A 19,835-nucleotide genomic window follows, 5' to 3' on the forward strand; every position below is an offset into this window, starting at 1 on the left:
AGATAAGATAATCCTTCTCACTCTAGCTTAAACTAAAAAGGCTAGAATTCTCTGTAGATACCCTTTATCAGATTAAGGAAGCACCACTCTATGCCTAGTTTGCTCTGAGTTTTTAATCATGAATGATGTTGAATCCATCAAATGTTTTTTCTATATTTATTAAGATGATCTATGATTTTCTCTTTTATTCTGTTAATGTAGTAAATGACAAGATTTTTTGTTTTTAATGTTACCCTAACCTGGCATTAGTGGAATGTATTCATCTTGTATGTATGTATGTGTGTGTGTGTGTGTGTGTGTGTATGTATGTATGATATTGTCCATTTTATATATTGTTATATCCATATATTATTTTATATAGAGAGAGTATTGTCCATTTCATATATAGTATTATCCATTTTATATATTGTTAGATTTGTCTTGCTGCCATTTTATTTAGGATTTTTGCATCTATTTCACTAATGACATTGCTTATAATTTTCTTTCATGGGAATGTCTTTAAATTACCGATTAAAATTTTTGATACTTATAGGACTACTCAGATTTTCTGTTGACTTGTGTCAATTTTTGGTTAGTTCTCTTTTTTCAGGCATTTGTCTATTTTGTCTCAATTTTCATGTATATATACATATATATATATATATAGTGTGTGTGTGTGTGTGTGTGTATGTGGGTGTGAGGAAGAGTTGCTCTGAGCTAACATCTGTTGCCAATCCTCCTCTTTTTTTGCTTGAGGGAAGATTAGCCCAGAGCTAACATCTGTGCCAGTCTTCCTCTACTTTGTATGTGAGATGCCTCCACAGCACAGCTGATGAGTGGAGTAGGTCTGCACCTGGGATCTGAACCTGTGAACCCCAGGCTGCCAAAGCAGAGTGTGTGGAACTTTAACCACTTGGCCATGGGGCTGGCCCTTCAATTTTCATATTTTTTGATATAAAGTTGTTCATAACATCTTTAATATCTATTGTCTCTAGTGATTTTCATCATTACTTTCTGACATTGGTTATTTGCCAGTTTCAGGCATTTATCAGTTTTATTGGCCTTTTCAAAGAGCCATCTTTTAATATTGTTGATCCTCTCAATAGTATATTTGTTTTCTTTTTATTACTTTTTACTTTGTATTTCTTTTCTTCAACCTTTTTTTGTTTACTTTTTTTTCTAATTGCTTGAGATCAAGGTAAGCTTCAATGATTCATCATTATTTCCAGCCTTCCTTCTTTTCTAATTATGCATTTTAAGCCATAAATTTTGTTGCACCTTGTAAGTTTCAGACTTTTTTCTCTCTGAGTCCAGAGCGTGGAGGACTGACCATTATACTATCCTGCCACAATGAGGCATTATTTTCCCAGAAGAGCATGACCATCAAACCAATAGAATTTGTAAGCTTTGAGTGGGTGATTGCAAGTGTCTTAACAGGCAGAAGGTTTATTTATGTTTTGGGTGGCAGTGGGAGAGGGCTTACATGTAATATCAAATACCGTGATTTTTATTTCTTTCTCAAAAGTGATGATTTTGATATGACAGTAGTTTGATATGACAGCTTTTTATAAAGGTCATCTTCAGGAAAAGATTATTTAATTTTGCAAATCAAAGGGAAAAATAATATTTTAGATATTTAAATTTCATGCCGGGTCAAATGTTTGTCTTCTGGCTTGGGATTTATCAAATGCAAATCTTATAGGAAAACAGACAATTTGCTTGAAGTGTATGTGCAAATAATTTATGTTTTAGCCCATATAAAAATATCTCTATTTTTTTTCTTTTTTTGTAGAAAATTTTTACTACCGGTGATATCAACAAAGATGGGAAGCTGGATTTTGAAGAATTTATGAAGTACCTTAAAGACCATGAGAAAAAAATGAAATTGGCATTTAAGAGTTTGGACAAAAATAATGATGGTATGTCTTATTTTCTATTCATCACCAACTGTGAAGAAGCACTTCTCATACTTCCAAGTATCTAAAGCAATGTATGTTTAGTCTCTCTTTTTTTAGATAATTATTACTAGTGTTAGTAATTGCTTTTTTTAGTAATGTGATTTTTATATAGAATATTTTAATGAAGAAAACTTATAGACAGCTTTGCCCACTGAATTATAAACTGTGAATAGGGCTTTTTGTAAAATATTAGCTATGAGGAGCTGACCCCATGGCATAGTGGTTAATTTTGGCATGCTCTGCTTTGGTGGCCCAGGTTCGTGGGTTCAGATCCTAGGCATGGACCAACACCACTTTTCAGCCATGCTGTGGTGGTAACCCACATATAAAGTGGAGAAAGATTGGCACAGATGTTAGCTCAGGGCTAATCTTCCTCAGCTAAAAAAGAAGGAAAAAAGAGGAAGATTGGCAACATATGTTAGCTCAGGGCTAATCTTTCTCAGCAACAAAAAAAGAATATTAACTATGGAACATTATGCTGGTTTGACTTAAAGCTATGGGTTAAAAATAATTATGTTTCCTTCCTTGGCAAGAGAGATTTATTTTTGTTCATGTGTAGGCATAAGAATTGTATATTCTAAAATTTAAAAAACTTTCAGATTCTCTTGCATTTCATAGTCTTTTTGAAAGAAGTAATTTAGAGAAGATACTCTCTGATCCTGAAAATTAGGGAAAAAAAATAGCAGATAGACATTTAAATATATTCCTTCTGATCGGGATTATGGTTTCTCAATTTAGGTTAATGGCTTGGAGTGAGAGTCCAATTGTGTAGAGCAGAAAGCGACGGCCGCAGAAGGAGAAGGGGGGCATTACAAAACCCTTATCAGCAGAGGCAACCTTTAATAGGAAGAGAGAATTTATTTTAAACAATTGTAATGCAGCCTCAAACCCTTCCCCACATATGAGTGGTCAAGGCCATTCCATTCACAGACTTGTTATTGGAGAAACAAGTAAATAGATTGAGAGAAAATATGACTTATACCACAGGTGGGCAAACTTTTTTTGCAAAAGGCCAGATAGTAAACATTTTAGCTTCGTGGGCCCTATGGTCTTAGTTTCAGCAGCTCGTCTCTGCTGTCATAGCACAAAAACTCAACCGCCGTAGCACAAAAACCAGCTGTATGTAAATGAATGAGCATGGTTGTGTTCCAATAAAACTTTATTCACGAAAGCAGGCAACAGGCCTTATTTGGCCAGAGGGTTCTAGTTTGCTGGCCTCTGGTTTATACTGAACGTTCACTTCAGTTAGAGTCAAGGCAACTGAACTCTTTCTAGATTCAAACAAACAACTAAACTCTTTGAATGGATTTGATGATCTTTCGAGTCTGTGACTCTCAGCCAGGAAGAGCTGAGTTTGTAGCAGAAAGTAGTGCTGGTGGAACGTCGTTACCTCCCGTAAACCTCACTTTCTATGCCCCAAGTCTAGCTTTAGTCCAATCTTCTAGCAAAACTCAGTTCTTACAATCAACTTCCTCCCCGCAAACTTTTATCCCACCTGGAACCCTCTACAGTTTAGTTGCAGGACGGGGCTGTCTGTATAGTGTTGGGTCGGGCAGCAGCTGGAGATGGCGCCACCTCAGGATCATCTGCCAGATAAGTAGAGGTTGTTCATCCCAGTACATAGGTTGTGCACACATCACTTGTCCATTTCAGAAAGTTCTAAATGAGCTGAGAAAATAATTAAAGATGAAATTTTAATGATACATTTGTAGTAAATGCATAGTTTCCCCGTGATTTATCTTGTTTGGATATTTTAAAACAGTTTCTCATTATAGGTTCATATTTTTGTTTATCAGACTTCCTTAAAGAAAAGCAAAAAGTCACATCCTCATTATTTGTGGGTTCTGTATCTGAGAACTTGCCTTCTTGCTAAAATTTAACCCCAAAAGCAACCCCAAATCAATACTCGCGGCACTTTTGCGGTCATTCATGGACATGTACAGAGCAGCAACAACTTTCATTTGCTTGACGAGCACATTTCCAGCAGAGATAGAGCAAGGCTATGCTCTGTGCTGCTCAGTTTCTTGTGTGAGTTCTCCTACTGTTAACAAGTGTCCTTCTGCAGTATACTTAGTGCCATGTTTTTTGCATTTTTGTGCTTTTTTTGGGGTGATTTTGATGTTTAAAGTGGCTCCCAAGCATTGCGCGAAAGTGCTGTCTCTCATTCCTAAGTGCAGGAAGACTGTGATGTGCCTTAGGGAGACAACACGTGTGTTAGATGAGCCTCATTCAGGCATGCATTGCGGTGCTGTTGGCTGTGAGCTCACTGTTAATGAGTCAACAATATATATATTAAATAGGGTGTCCTTGAACAGCAGCACACCCAGAACGAGGTTTTGTGTTGATTGGTTAATGAAAATGTTCTAACCAGAGACTCACAGGAACATAACCCTGTATTTCCCGTAGGAACAATGGTTCAGTATTTGGTAATTCAGGGTTAACAGTGACCTTCAAGAATGTAACTACCATGAATAATGAGAACTGACTGTATTTCCTTAAGGTGCAATTATAAAGGAGAGTATTCACAGTGGTATTTAAGGAATTTCATTGCTGACAGAGAGATTCCTCTAACTGTCCTTACGTTGTCCAGAATCTCATGCTGCTCCTTTCCTCTCCCCAGGAGAATTCTCTCCAAGTCCTGTAATTTCTTCAAAGTCCTTCTCTTAAATGAAGTCTTTCCTCAGCCAGCCCTGATGACCTAGTGGTTAAAGTTCAGTACACTCCGCTTTGGCAGCGCAGGCGTGGAACCACACCACTTGTCTGTCAGTAGCCATGTTGTAGTGGCAGCTCACATAGAAGGACTAGAACAGGTTACAACTAGGATATACAACTATGCACTGGGACTGTGGGGAGAAAAAAAAAGAAAAAGAGGAAGATTGGCAACAGATGTTAGCTCAGGGCAAATCTTTCCCAGCAAAAAAATAAATAAATAAATAAAAAAGAAGTCTTTCCTTTCACCACTAACAATAGTTTTTATCTTCTTCTTTTCCTGGAGAACTTTGCTGTTAATACTGGTTTGCCATCAGACCCTCTCTTATTTTGTTTTATTTCATCCTATTCCATGAATGTTAGTCTTTGGATCCTCATGAGTCTGTGAGCTTCTTGAGAGAAATCCAGCATGGCTGACAGTCATTGCTTATATTTTCTCTTTCTTCCTCCCTTCTGGTTCTTCTGTCTACAAACATGCTCTAATTTCTTTCACAATAATTTTCCCTCTTCTATCAGCCTACTATCCCTGCTGTCTTTATTTTTATTGCCAGCTTCCTCAAAAGAATAGTCCACACCCTTTGGCTCCATTTAGTCATTTTCCACTTCCTTTTAACCCAGTGCACAGCATCGTTATGCATAATAAATGCCTAGTCCTTTACTTAAATGTAGAAATGCATGCTTTAAAAATTAATAGATCCTAGTGTAATTGAATTCACCTCAAAGTCAGAGTATCTTGCTTTGACTCTCAGTTCTGCTGCTTCTTAATGTCATTGCTTGGTAAGGCCACGTAAGCTCTCAGTCTCTGCAATATCATCATTTACTTACACGACTGTTAGGATTTCTGAATGACATAGTGTGTACATACTTGTTTAATGTATTTGCTAAATTTTGACTTGGTGTTGCAACATGTATTTAAGCAAATCTAGAACACCTAAGTTCAGAATTTTGCCTAATTAGTTCAAGAGTTTCGCTTATAAAATGAGGGATTTGAAAAATTCATGAATTCTAAGGTCCTTACCAGTTCTGAGTCTGAGTTTATGCTCTTTTTATTTTTTTGAAGGAAAAATTGATGCTTCCGAAATTGTCCAGTCTCTCCAGATACTAGGTCTGACTATTTCTGAGCAACAAGCAGAGTTGATTCTTCAAAGGTAAGCTCTTCATCTTATTGACTTTCATTTTAATATCCTGCATTAGAGGTCTACGTTCGTAAGTGTGGCTTAGAATAGCTCTCTGTGCCTCGCCTTTCCTCAGTACGTACATTCAATGTCTTTCTTCTCTTTTTCTTCCTTTTCATTTTGTATGTACACATATGTCTGAAGTGTAAGAATGGGAAATGTAAGCTCAGATTGGACTCTCTTGCGAGGCCTCAAGGGGCCGTGGAATGGCAGGAAGGTTTTAAATCTATAGAAAAAAAGACTAAGAGTTTTAGTGCTGCTGTTTTTCCCATTTGGTTCTTAATATGATAGTGGAACTCATTGTTTCAAAATAAGGAGTCTAGCAGGTTCATCACAGTACTTAACCCATATGTGACTAGGTAAGAGGGAAATTCCAGAGCTCTCCTAGCTAACTGACAAAGAAACACTGATGCAGACTTTCAGAAAACAGAGACGCCAATTCGAACATTATTGCCAGGGTCATCAGTTCAACTATTTAATAAGTCAGACCTCTGCAGACTTAATGTTTTATTTCACTGAATAGAGCAATAATCTCTGAAAGACTCTTTTCTTATAAACACACCATAGGAACTAATTTTTTTTTATGATAACAGAAAACAGAAAAGGGCTGTTATATTATATTAATATTCTTTTTTTTTTTAAAAGATTGGCACCTGAGCTAACACCTGTTGCCAATCTTCCTTTTTTTCCTCTGCTTTTTCTCCCCAAATCCCCCCAGTACATAGTTGTATATTTTTAGTTGTGGGTCCTTCTAGTTGTGGCATGTGGGATGCCCCCTCGGTGTGGCCTGATGAGCGGTGCCATGTCTGCGCCCAGGATCCGAACCGGTGAATCCCTGGGCCACCGAAGCGGAGCACGTGAACTTAACCACTCGGCCATGGAGCCAGCCCCTATATTAATATTCCTGTGAGTGTTTTCAGTCTTCATTGTCTAAAGAGTTTCTTCTTAATGGCTTTATTATTGAACTTATCTTCTTTTGTATTTGTGCCAGTAGCATTTTCTTCCTTCTTGTCGGTTTAGAATTTCTTCTATAAGCAGCTGCTCAGTAGGAAGGCCCCAGGTCTCAGAGCTGAGCATGATGTTACTTTTGTTAACGGTGAGTAAGAAAGGCTTTCCTGAGGAAATGAAAAGCTGAAAAATGAAAAGGAGATAAACAGCATTTTGACGGTGAGATATGAGGCATGTAATATTCTGCTTCTAAAGTCACAGTCTTCCAGGAAAATGAGGGTTTTTCTCTGGTCCTTCCCGGGCAGAAATCATATTCCTGTATTCATTTTGATAGATTTAGGAATAATGCACATTCCAAGCCCAAGCTCCAGAATGGACCATAGGTAATGCAGAGCGATGGATATTTAAAAGTAGCTATATAATTGTATATATAAATATTTTATGACAGCTTTATTGACATATCATTCACATACCATAAAATTCACTCTTTTGAAGTACAATTCAGTGGGTTTTAGTATATTCACAGAGTTGTCAACCACCACCATTATATAATTTTCGAACATTTTTATCACCTCAAAAAGTAACCCTGTACCCATCAGCAGTCATTCCTTACTCCTCCCTTGCAAGCCCCCAGCAACTGCTGATCTATTTTCTTTCTCTATGGATTTATCTGTTCTGGACATTTCATAAAAATAGAACCATCCAGTATGTGGCCTTTTGTGCCTGGCCAAAAGTTTTCACTTAGCACGATGTTTTCAGGGTCATCCATGTTGTAACCTGTGTCAGTACTTCACTCCTTTTTTGGGCCAAGTCACACTCCATTGTAAGTGTGTACCGCATTTTGTTTGTCCATTCATCAATAGATGGGCATTTGGGTTGTCTCTACTTTTTGGCAATTATGAATAATACTGCTATGAACATTTTTGTCCAAGTTTCTGTGTGACATATGTTTTCAATTCTCTTGGGTGTACACCTAGAGATGGAATTGCTGGATTATGTGATAACTCTATGTTTAATATTTTGAGGAAGTGCCAGACAGTTTTCCAAAGTGGCTGCACCATTTTACAATCTTAGCAGCACTATATGAGACATCCTCCCCAACATCTGTTACTTTCTATCTTTTGATTTTAACTATCTTTGTGAGTATTCACTGGTGTCTCATCATGGTTTTAATTTGTATTTCCTGATGGCCAATGAGTTGTGTATCCTTTTGCACTGTTGGGCTATTATTATTATTACCAGCATTTATATTTCTTCAGTAAAAATACCAGAATAGGTTTGTGTTAGAAAAACCTCAGTTTCCCCTCCTTTGTGTCTCCTGTTACTCACAGGGAACACTTCACTTCTGGTACTTCTGGTCACCAAATGTGTGGGATTTTTTCCTCACAACAAGCAATTCTCTTCGACACCAGCTGGGTGTCCTACAATTTAACTCAATTCTAACACTGTCTGCCTGGAGATAGTGTCAGATCCCACAGGTTAAAGGCTCAGTCCCACAAGACTGCCCCCCACCCCATTTCAGATGCCAATCGTAAGTAATAGGTCCCCAGGTCACCTACAACTTCTGTCTGATTTGGCTGCAAATTGGAGGTTCCCACGTGCCCCTCCCCCTTTGAACTGGATTAATTTGCTAGAGCTGCTCACGGAACTCAGGGAAACATTTACTTACATTTACCAGTTTATTAAGGGATCCGATAAAAGAGACAGATAAATACGCAGATGATAAGATACATAGGGCGACATCTGGGAGGGTCCTGAGTATAGAGGCTTCTGTCTTTGTGGAGTTAGAATGTGTTACCCTCCTGGTGTGAATGTATTCGCCAAACTGGAAGCTCCCCAAAACCTATGCTATTGGGATTTTTATGGAGGCTTCCTTACATAGGCGTGATCAATCATTAACTCCATTTCCAGCCCTTCTCCCCTCTCTGGAGAAGTGGAGGGGTGGGGCTGAAAATTCCAAGCTTCTAATCATGGCCTGATCTTTCTAGTAACCAACCCCCATCCAGGAGCCATCCAGGAGCCCACCCAGGGTTGACTCATTGAATAAAGGATGCTCCTTGTGCTCTTATCACTAAGGAAGTTACAAGGGTTTTAGGAGCCCTGTGTCAGGGAGGAGGTCAAAAACAAACATTAGAACAAGATATCACCAGGAAATTTCAAGGGCTTTAAGGGCTCTGTGCCAGGAACAGGGGACCGAGACCAATTTATATATTTTCTATTGTCTCACCTGTTGTAAAAGCAGAATGTGACTCGGGTGTTCAGTAGTGGACATCATGGCCCTTCCCCTGAGTGCTCAGCCTCAGTGTGACTCATATACTCCAAGTGTCGGCTTGTTTGCTGCCGTTTCACTGCCTCTTGGTGTCCCAAACCTGACTTCCTGGGAGAGCGACCTGAAAGGTGCTGACTGAAGCAGCTGTGGCTAGCTCATCAGGGCACGAGATGGGAGTCCCTTGGTTGAAATATAGTCCTCTAGTTTGACTTTTTCAGTCAAAGATATGGGTGGGGCATAGCTGAAATAGACAGTCTCTCCCAAATATGTGTGCTGCATGTATCTTTATCTTTTGCTCTCAAGTAAAAATCCATTTTCCTTTTAGGCTTTCATCTCCATCCCTCTTTCCTCTCATTTTCTTATCTCTAGTGCTTTCTCCACGTTTATTGAGGACCTTGGCACCTGTCACACAGTCATTTTCTCTTTATCCTAAGTCCTAGGAAACTTGAGTGTTTGAGCTGGTGACTCATCTTTTGCCTTAGCTTTAGTGTCCCTCGGCTTCCACAACACCTGAGACTTTCATCTCCATTTGGCTTTGCAGCCCACTCCCTCTCAGGATTGTATCATAACTGGAGGCTGCTCCTCCTCGGAAGTGTTAAACAGCTGTATCTTACCCTTCTTCTTCCAGATTTTACACTGCCTTGCTCCCACTATACTTGCTTTTTGACTTACAGATCTCTGGCCACTTCATTTCCACCAGTCCATCCATCTCTTCTTGATCGGATTCCTTCTTGCTTTCCCCCAATCCTGAAGCATCCTACCAGTTGCTTTCTTTGCCCCAACATTTGGGCTATTAAATATTTCTAGAGAAAAAGAAAAATGTACAGATTAGTACCCCTGAAATGTACAGCCTTTATTCTCAACTGGACCTTTGGGTTGAAGCTTTGTGTATTTCTGTTCCTGGTCACCTGTGTCTTCCGTTCCCACAGTGACTATTCCAAATGTTTCCCCTTGTTATTCCAACCTCCTGCTCTCTTAGTGACTGGCCATTCTCTATAGCTTCAAAGAAGGTAAGATAGGCGTTGTTGAAATTTATTGACTATACTCTAGCCATGTTTCTTTCAATTCTTTGAATTCACCAAAGTCTTTTCCAACTTGGATCCTTGTACTTGAATACTTAAAGGACTGAAGGCCTCCTCCATCCTTTATTAGCCTTTAGTTCTCATCTCAAGGAGATCTAGCACCCAATCTAAATTAGCCCTCTCCCATCCTTTACAGCAGTTATTCTTTATTTATACAATTTGTTTCTCTGTTTCATGGCTCTTATGGATTGTAACCATGGGCTTATTTCTATAGCTTAGTGGTTAGAAGTATAGTTTCTGAAGTTAGATGCCTGGGTTGGAATACTTAACTCTGCCTAGTGGCCCTGTGACCCAGGACAAAATACTTAGCCTCTTTCTGTGAATAAAATGGAGACGATACGAAGAACATAGGCTTGTTTTAAGGATTCAATGAGTTTACAGGTGAAGTGCTTAGAATGATGCCTGGCAAATGCTCAATGAATGTATTACTTGCTATATTTAATGCTGTTTTTCCCACCAAGCTGTAAGCTTTGAGGGCACAGACCATGTTTATCTCATTTTATGCCCAGCACTTTGCAATAGCGTGCCCTCAGAAAATCTTGAAGAGTGTGTTGAAGAATGAGTAGAAGTTATGCTAGTGTAAAAGGGCGGGAGGAAGGACATTGTAGGTAGAGGAAAGGACATGTGCAGACCGGAAGCATATCGACAGCATATTCGGGGAAGGAGTCAAGCGGTGTTTCTCAGGATGCCGTCTAACCACTGGTCGTCTGTCTCTTAGCTAGTGGTCTGTGGGCTCTTTTAGTGGTCCAATGGAAACAGCCATGAATATGACACTAATGACCAATTTGTGGGATTGAAGAAAAAGGACAACAGAAATACTAGATAATAATAGTATGTAAGTCTAAATAGGATAATTTGTTTTAAACAGTTCTAAGATTCTTATCTTATTTGGAGAGTGGGGTCAAATAATAATTTTAGATTTTGTTATATGTACGTGACCAAATTTCAAGGTAAACCACTAAAAGTACAGGAATTGAGTATATAACCAGGGAGGGAAGAAATAGAATAAGAAAATAAATAAACAAGCACAAAATTCAGACCATCCAACAAAGAGAAGAAAGGAAAAAAATTCAAAGAAAGAATGCAATAAACAGAAAGCGAAAGGTAAGATGGGAGAAATAAGGTCAAGTACAATAAAACCTCACCAAAATGTGCCCTGCAGTAATTAGGTCCTATTTTCCCTTCCCCTCCATTCTCAAGTGGGGTGGGTTAAATAAAGTTAGTATCTTTCCTCAGGGGTGTGAGGTGGGAAAAGAGTAAGTTAGAAGGTAATTGCCTTCTGATCAGACAGGACTTTCTCAGTTGGGTGTACAATCTGATGGGTACATATAAATATCAGTATTTTCATACTAATATTTTTGGGACCGAATATACTGATTGAAAAATGTTATTAACCTCACAGTGACATGAAGCTATATTAAATTTTTTATGATCCCTACTATGGTGAACTTTTAATGTATGTTAAAATAAAAATTAACATAAATTTTGTCAGAACCCAGATTATCAGATGAAAGAAAAAGTAAAACAAAAATCCTGCTAACTAAAAGACTGCTGAGATAGCTAAATTAATATCAGATATGATAATAAGGTAAAACACATTAATGAAAATAGAGTGTCATCACATTTTCAAATTCACCACAAAGACATAAAAAAGTTTTAAGCTGATTGATAGAATTCCAGGGATAAGTTGACAAATCCATCATGGCAGTGAGAGATTTTAACATACATCTTCCTGTATTTGATGGACAAGCAGGGAAAAAATATAGTCAAGACAGAGATTTAAATAAATATGAAGCCTGATGGTAATGGTCATACAACAGAAGCTTGCACCAAAAAATTAGAAAAAAATTTTTTCTCAAGTTCTTATAGAAAATTTATAAAAATTGATTTCGCAGTAGGCCATAAAGCCAGGCTCAACACATTTCAAAGAATTGGTATCACAAAGACTACCTTCTTTGTCCACTGTGTGTTAACTGAGAAGTCAGTAACAGGAATAATTTCTAAAAATTCCAATGGTTTTTGAAAATAGTATGCACTTCTTAATATCTCATGAGTCAAGATGAAATCATACATGAACATTCAAAGATACTTTGACTTGAAAAAAATGAAAATATCACATATTAAAATTGGATATATCTAAGGTGGTACTTCAGGGGAATGTTATAGCCTTAGGGCTGTAGCCACCCCTGACACAGGAAGGGTTAATAGTCACTGGAAAAAGCTTGCCAACAAACTGTGACCCAGAGGTGAGAAGACCGATTAGCCAATGACGGGTAAGACCTCCGGGGGTGGGGGTGGGGGGGTGGGTGGCAACCTAAGACAGGCGGAGGCTGCCTGGGGGCACAGATGGAGAAACGATATCGATATCGGGAGCAGGCGGGACTGTTGCCTAAGAGACCTTGCCTGCTCCGAGATAAAAATATATGAGCACAGCAATAACATGATAATATCAAAACAGAGGTCAAGGGAGGGCTCCTTGAGAAATCACTAAGAATTCTTGGCATTCGCTAATTACTTCATCCAGAACACCTGTGTATGTTTAACAGCTGTAAGCTATGTATATATTGAAACGCTGGTTATAATAAACTCAGAGTGGCCATCAGCCCTCTCCGCATCTATCCTGTTGTGTACATTGGGTTGCAACACTGACAAGGGCTTGTATTAGAAAAGGATTAAGGCTGAAAATTAAAGTGCTAATTTAAGGGGAGAAACCAGAATAACCTCAAAGAAGATGGAAGGGAGATAATTAGGACATTGGTGGAAATAGAAAGCAGAGATACAGTAATAGGATCAACAAAGCCAAGCATTGGCTGCTGGAAAAGACAAACTTCTGGAGAGATTGATGAAGAAAAAAGAGAAATGAGATGTAAATCAATGATGTTCAACTGCAGATACACACATCAGAAAAGTTTCAAAGATAATGAAATATTTTGTATAACTTTATGCCAATAAATTTGAAAACATAGAAATAGAAGATTTTATAAAAATATAATTTATGAAAACTAAATCAAGAAGAAATAGCCAGTAGTACTCAAGCAAAGATATTGCATCAGAAATTAACAATTTTCCATAAAGAAAACTTTAGCACCAGGTGGTTCTTACAAACTGTCAAAGAACAGACTTACAAATATTTGTAGAGTGCAGAAGTACACTATCCAATCCATTCTGTGAGGTTATTATAATCATAACACCAAAGGCAAATAATGAAAGAGGAAAATTACAAGCCAATACCATTTGTGACATAAATGTAAATGTATATATTTTTTTGGTGAGGAAGATTGGCCCTGAGCTAATGTCTGTACCAATCTTCCTCTATTTTATATGTGGGATGGCACCACAGCATGGCTTGATGAGTGGTGTGCAGGTCCCCACCCGGGATCCGAACCTGTGAACCCTGAGCCACTGAAGTGGAGCGCGTGAACTTAACCACTACACCACCATGCCAGCCCCCAAATATTTTAAAGAAAATATTGGCAAACTGAATTATCTGTATAAAAAGCATAATACACCACAATCAATACTTTTAAAAGAGCAACTTAAAAAATTTCATTAGAAGACTCAGTACAGAAAAGATGTACCTTCTCTCCAAATTGAAGATAATGATTCAGTGCCATTGAATAAAAAAAACCTACAGTTTTTTTGGAGGAAGATGTCAAGCTGAGCTTCAAATTTTTATCAAAGAGCAAAGGCCCAAGAATAATCAAGACATTCTTGAAGAGCTGTACAAAGTTGGCGACCTGCCCTATCAGATATCGAGTTGTTATTAAGCTGTAATTAAGACAGTGGTATTGCTACACAAAGAGACAAGTTGAAACTTAGAACGTGATATCCCAGAAACAGACACACAAGAGAAATGGCTTTGCAAATCACTGGGTGAAGGAGAGACTAGGTAATAAATAGGGCTGGTGCACCTGGTTATTAATGCAGACAAAAGTGAAGTTGGATACCTGCCTCACACCATACACAAAGATCGACCTAAATGTGAAAGTTAAATTATAATACTTTTAGGGTAAAAAAAGGAAATGTCTTTATCTCAGTGTAGGGAAGAATTAAAAAAAAACACACACAAAAGGCAGTAGCCATAAATGAAATGGTTGATAAATTCAGCTATATTAAAATCAAGAACATCTGTTATTCATGGACACCATAAACAAAGTGAAAAGACAAAGACAAAGTATTTGCTAATTTATAACTTTAAGGATTAAAATTAACTATATAAAGAACTATACTTATATAAGCAAAAGACACACAACCCATTAGAATAAGGGGGAAAAGACACCAACAGGCACACACCTTCACACAGGAGGAAGCATGAATAGCAAATGAATATGGTAAGAGAAGTTTAACTTCAGAAGAGGAATGCAATTTAAACCCATAGTGAGACTATCTTACTTAAGAAGTTTGTCAATACTAAGTGTTTTGTGGTTTTAAGCTACAGAATTTGCAATTCATTTATTCATTAAATAAATATTTAATCTGTGCCAGGCATTATTCTAGACCCTTTGGTCATATTAGTGAAGAAAATCAACAAAATCCTTGCCTTGTGGAGGATGCTTATGCATGTGTGTGTGGGAGGTTGGGCGGTGGGGTCAGACAATAAATAGTTGCATTATAATAGAAAATATTGGTAAAAATAGAGTGATAGTTACTGCAACCCAGAATAATATTATAAACATAAGTAGTAAACAGGACTTGCATGCAAATATGGAATGTTAATACCTGTGTGCTGGGACAAATGAAAGTTTAAGTGTGATTTCACGTATGCAGATCAAAATTAAAAGTGGCACTAGAAAACACGATAATATCTAAAAATTGCATTTGATTTGACTGCCATCTTTATGCATTATTTTCACACAAATCATAGAATTAATATAAAATTTGGTGGAGACACCGAAGTGTTTTTTCAGAGACATTCGTTAATTCAACAAATAAATGAGCACTTTGCTTGTGCCAGCCACTGCAGGTGCTGGGTATACAGACAGGAACAAAACAGTCAGAATCCTGGCATGGTTCAGAGTTGATCTTAGGAAAAAACAGATACAAATGGCCCTACTGCCAAGTAACTTGTAAAACAAGCAAAAAGTTAATGAAAAATATTCAAGTCTACAGTATATTAATTTTAAATGTTAAAGATGAGGTACTAGGATTTCTTAAGACTCAAAAAAGGCCCAATCGCCAAATTTGGTTTTTTTATAATCACTGCTGATTTTCTTAGCTTGCAGGAAGTTGGAGAAGGAAGTTGATAGCAGATTTTGAGTATATTCCAAAAATCATATCCAAATGTTACAACAGAACATTAAGAAAAATCTTCCTGAGCCAGTGCATGAAAAAATGCATCATAAATCCATTCATTACTACCTCCCAGTATTTTATCTTCCAGCTTTTGTGTTTGATAGCTCGTTGACTTAGAGTTTGACAGCATGCCAAAAGTAGTCTTTAGTGAGATCTCTGTGTAATTTTGGGGTCCATTTTTTTTTTTAAAGATTGGCACCTGAGCCAAAAACTGTTGCCAATCTTTTTTTTTTTTTTTCCTGCTTTTTCTCCCCAAATCCACCTAGTACATAGTTGTATATTTTAGTTGGGTCCTTCTAGTTGTGCCATGTGGGATGCTGCCTCAGCATGGCCTGATGAGCAGTGCAGTGTTCATGCCCAGGATCCGAACTGGTGAAACCCTGGGCCACCAAAGCAGAGCACGCGAACTTAACCACTCGGCCATGGGGCTGGCCCCTGGGGTCCATTTTTATCTAAATGATTATCTAACTGACCATCAAATGCTTGCTGCCATTTCCCACAAACTATTATTGTAAATTGAGATTTTTTCATTTAATAAGAATATTAAGTTGGAAAAGAAACTGTCATTCTGAAAAATGGCCGATAATGTAAGTTTTATTTATAAATTTTTTGTTCTTTTTTTGTTTTTTTCCTGAGAAAGATTAGCCCTGTGCTAACTTCTGTTGCCAGTTTTCCTCCACTTTATATGTGGGTTGTTGCCACAGCATGGCTGACAAGTGGTGTAGGTTCATGCCTGGGATCTGAACCCATGAGCCATGGGCCACCGAAGTGGAGTCTACTGAACTTAGCCACTACGCTGTGGGGACTGGCCCCCTTGTTTCGTTCTTTAATCAGCTTCTTTTTATTTTCAGCATTGATGCTGATGGAACGATGACAGTAGACTGGAATGAATGGAGGGACTATTTCTTATTTAATCCTGTGACAGACATTGAGGAAATTATCCGTTTCTGGAAACATTCTACTGTAAGTATGCTTTTTGTATTAATTTATACTTATTTGGAGCTGTAAGCCATAGGTATAGTTATCATCCGAAAACACTCTAACACTTAGGGGCCAGGGTGCCCAAGTCCCAGTAGCTCCTAACTTGTAGAGTTCTGCTTATTGTATTAGGTGTGTATTCAGAGTATCTTAGAAAACCCCAAGACTACATGAACACTGCAGATATAGTACCTGTTTTTGCTGTTCTCAAAGCTTGGAACAGGTACTGTCTTCCAAAAATCTTACAAAGATAAGCTGCCCAGCTTTTATTGGCCTTTAAGTATGCTGCCATAGGGAAGTGTAGAAGTCATAGAATTTCACTTTGTATTGATATTATATTGCCCCATCTCAGCACCTCATGATTGCTGAGGGTCTCTTTCCTTGGCCATTGATGATGGCCAAAGACCCCTCCTAAAACTTTTGCTTGTTTAGTCAATTGCCTGGATTTGTCTCTGGCATGAGGTACTTAGAATAATAATCATTGAAGGTTAAAAATCTTTAGCTTATCTGCTCAGCCTTTCACACCTGTCTGTTTGTATTCCTCAAAACTTTCAAATTTTAATGGAACTTCATTAATATTCTGCTAAAGTACACTGGTATAAATGAAGTTCAGTTTATTGTGTAATCTGCTCCTGAAACCAAGGAAAGCTCTTTGAGGGAATTTTTATTTTCCTAATGGGCTTGCCTTCTTTATTTATTTGTGGATTTCAGTAAATTTTATATCAATTAAATGAAGCCTAGACTTCACAGGGCCACTAGTAACAATGCCTAAACTTACATGGAGCATTGTAGAATTATTGGTGATTAATGTCTTTTCAACTATGCGTATAAAATAATACTATGTTAGTTTAGTTGCCCATATAAATTTTATACTCATGTGAAGTTGCATTTACATAATCAAATTCTTACTGTATCTTTGGCGATAGTAACAGTTGAGGCTACAATCATGTATCTATTTCGTTGACAGTAAAATGAAGAGAAAGAGTTACTATGATAGTATAGCTCCTGAGCCCTACACTCTTACCTATAAAATGTTACATCAGAATCATTTAAATAATAAAGTTATAAAAATATTATCATTATAAAACTTTGTTTCTCTCAAGCTATATTTGTGATCTATGGGAATGCTTAGAATAGATTGGAGGATGGATCATTTTAAACAACTCCTCCCTGTTAGCTAACTTTTATATAGAATCTATTATGTGTTTTAAATGACAAGTCAGATTTAGAAAAATATTTATAGAGGGGCCGGCCCGTAGTGCAGCGGTTAAGTGTGCATGTTCTGCTTCTTGGCGCCCCGGGGTTCGCTGGTTTGGATCCCGGGTGCGGACATGGCACCGCTTGGCAAAAGCCATGCTGTGGTAGGCGTCCCACGTATAAAGCAGAGGAAGATGGGCACGGATGTTAGCTCAGGGTCAGTCTTCCTCAGCAAAAAGAGGAGGATTGGCAATAGTTAGCTCAGGGCTAATCTTCCTCAAAAAAAAAAAAAATTTATAGGCAATCTATATAAGAAATAACTTTGGGGGTATTCACATACTTAGTTTTTATTTAATTTTTATTTACATATTTAAAGCATATATCATGGTACAAACTGTAACGTGGATATAATTTTGAGATAAAGGGAGTATCTTTGAAGAATTGAAAAACTAATTTCTTTCTGTAGCTAAAAGGATTCACTACATCTGGTAAAATGCTGCCCTTTCATTCTGACATAGATCAAAAGGAGAAAAGTTACTCTGAATCTATTAAGAAAGAAAGTTGTCATTGTTGGTTTTGTAAATTTGTAATTACTGTTAATTTTCATTTCTTGTGAACGGATACTGTACTTCATTTAGTGTGATAGGCTATTTATAATCACTTATATGCTCAGATTCTTTCAGTATACTTTCTAAGGAATGAAGCTGATCTTAACTATAAAACAACATGTGATTTTTCTTTGAAACAAACCAACCTTCTGGAATGATCTATCTTTAATTAAAGGGGCATGGGGATCATTTTTCCATTTTAACAGGGTATTGACATAGGAGATAGTTTAACTATTCCGGATGAATTCACGGAAGATGAAAAAAAGTCTGGACAGTGGTGGAGGCAGCTTTTGGCAGGAGGTGTCGCTGGCGCTGTCTCCCGGACCAGCACCGCCCCGTTGGACCGGCTGAAAGTCATGATGCAGGTGAACCTCATGATCGTCTGTCTGAGTTTGTCCTAAATATTCTGAACAGTGAAAAATATGGTGCTTTGAAAAAGAAATTGTAAAATTTCTCAGTAATAGTCTTTCATACCTTTAAAACAAATCTCTATTTTATTGCTTTTAACCCTAAATTCAGTCCGTGTAGGTATTTCAGTTTCTACCAAACCTTAAATTGTTGGTCCATGTGTGTGATGAACTTTTAATCTTTGGCCTTCTGTAACCATTCAGATGTTTAATTAGGAAAAAAATTCTCTAGCCATTATTGTAGTAGTCTCCCTAGATAATTTGTATTTTCCTTCTATTTTATGTACTTTCTCAAGAGTGGGATATTTCTGAAATCTAGAATCTTGGAATAAGGAGGTAATTTTAAAAATTATTCAAAGCTTAGGTTAGCAGAAAAAGACCTGGATTTATAGACGGACTTCTCTACTTACCACCACTGTACACTTGGCTGGTCAGAGTGGAAAGAAAGAGAGAAAGGAAAGAAATTAATATTTATTTGATGCTTATTATAGTAACTCATTTAATCCTCACAGCACCCCGCTGAGGAGGGTATTTTATCCTCATATTATCTGTGGGGAACATGAGGCTCAGAGAATTAAATAACTTTACAACAAATTAGATGATAAATGGAGTATCTTTGGCTCCAAAGCTCATGGTTCTCACACTGCGTGAAAGCCATGAGGGCTCGTTGTCCTTCATGCTGGAATGGGACTATCTCATAAGGGTGGGTGAAAGAATTAAATGATGTAAGATATGTGAAAAGTCCTGATAAACTGGAATATAGTAGTTGCTTAAAATATTTTAGAAAGTTGTGTTGTTATACCTATGGTCAGCACGTTTTGCATTTCTCCTTAGATTTCTGTACAAAAAAGATTTCTGACAATATTCTAAACTAGCATCCATTCAGAATGTCCCTAAATCTCAAAATATATTTAAGAGTAAAGATGGTGCTTTAAAGAAACAGGAGAGAGAACTAGTGTGTGTGTTTTTCTTTAGGAACAATAGTAAATTGACTTTGAGAGAGCTTGAGTAAGCGTTCATCTTTTCTTCTGTCATATTTTATTGTAAAGTTTATTTAAAATAAAATGGATATCTCTGAACTTCAGCTCCTGCAAGTTCGGGGAGTTCCTAAAACTACCTTCCAGTTCAACCATTCAGTAGAAGGACTCACAGAACTCACTGGAAGCTTTTATACTCATGGTTATGGTTTATCACAGGGAAAAGATCCAGATTAATATCAGCCAAGGAAAGAAG

At 37.6% G+C, this 19,835-nt stretch overlaps 1 protein-coding gene across 1 annotated transcript in view; it reads left to right on the plus strand.

The window, feature by feature from the left end:
- Nucleotides 1-19,835, plus strand: part of LOC103550101 (mitochondrial adenyl nucleotide antiporter SLC25A24) — a 47,212-nt gene that overhangs the window by 10,615 nt on the left and 16,762 nt on the right. The window contains exons 2-5 of the mRNA XM_008518841.2: nt 1,772-1,898; nt 5,707-5,794; nt 16,264-16,375; nt 18,402-18,560. Of these exons, the coding sequence (XP_008517063.1) occupies nt 1,772-1,898; nt 5,707-5,794; nt 16,264-16,375; nt 18,402-18,560 (486 nt within the window). The remainder of the gene's footprint in view (nt 1-1,771; nt 1,899-5,706; nt 5,795-16,263; nt 16,376-18,401; nt 18,561-19,835) is intronic.

The sequence above is a fragment of the Equus przewalskii genome, unplaced genomic scaffold, assembly GCF_037783145.1.
Source record: "Equus przewalskii isolate Varuska unplaced genomic scaffold, EquPr2 ChrUn-13, whole genome shotgun sequence".
Lineage (NCBI taxonomy): Eukaryota > Metazoa > Chordata > Mammalia > Perissodactyla > Equidae > Equus > Equus przewalskii.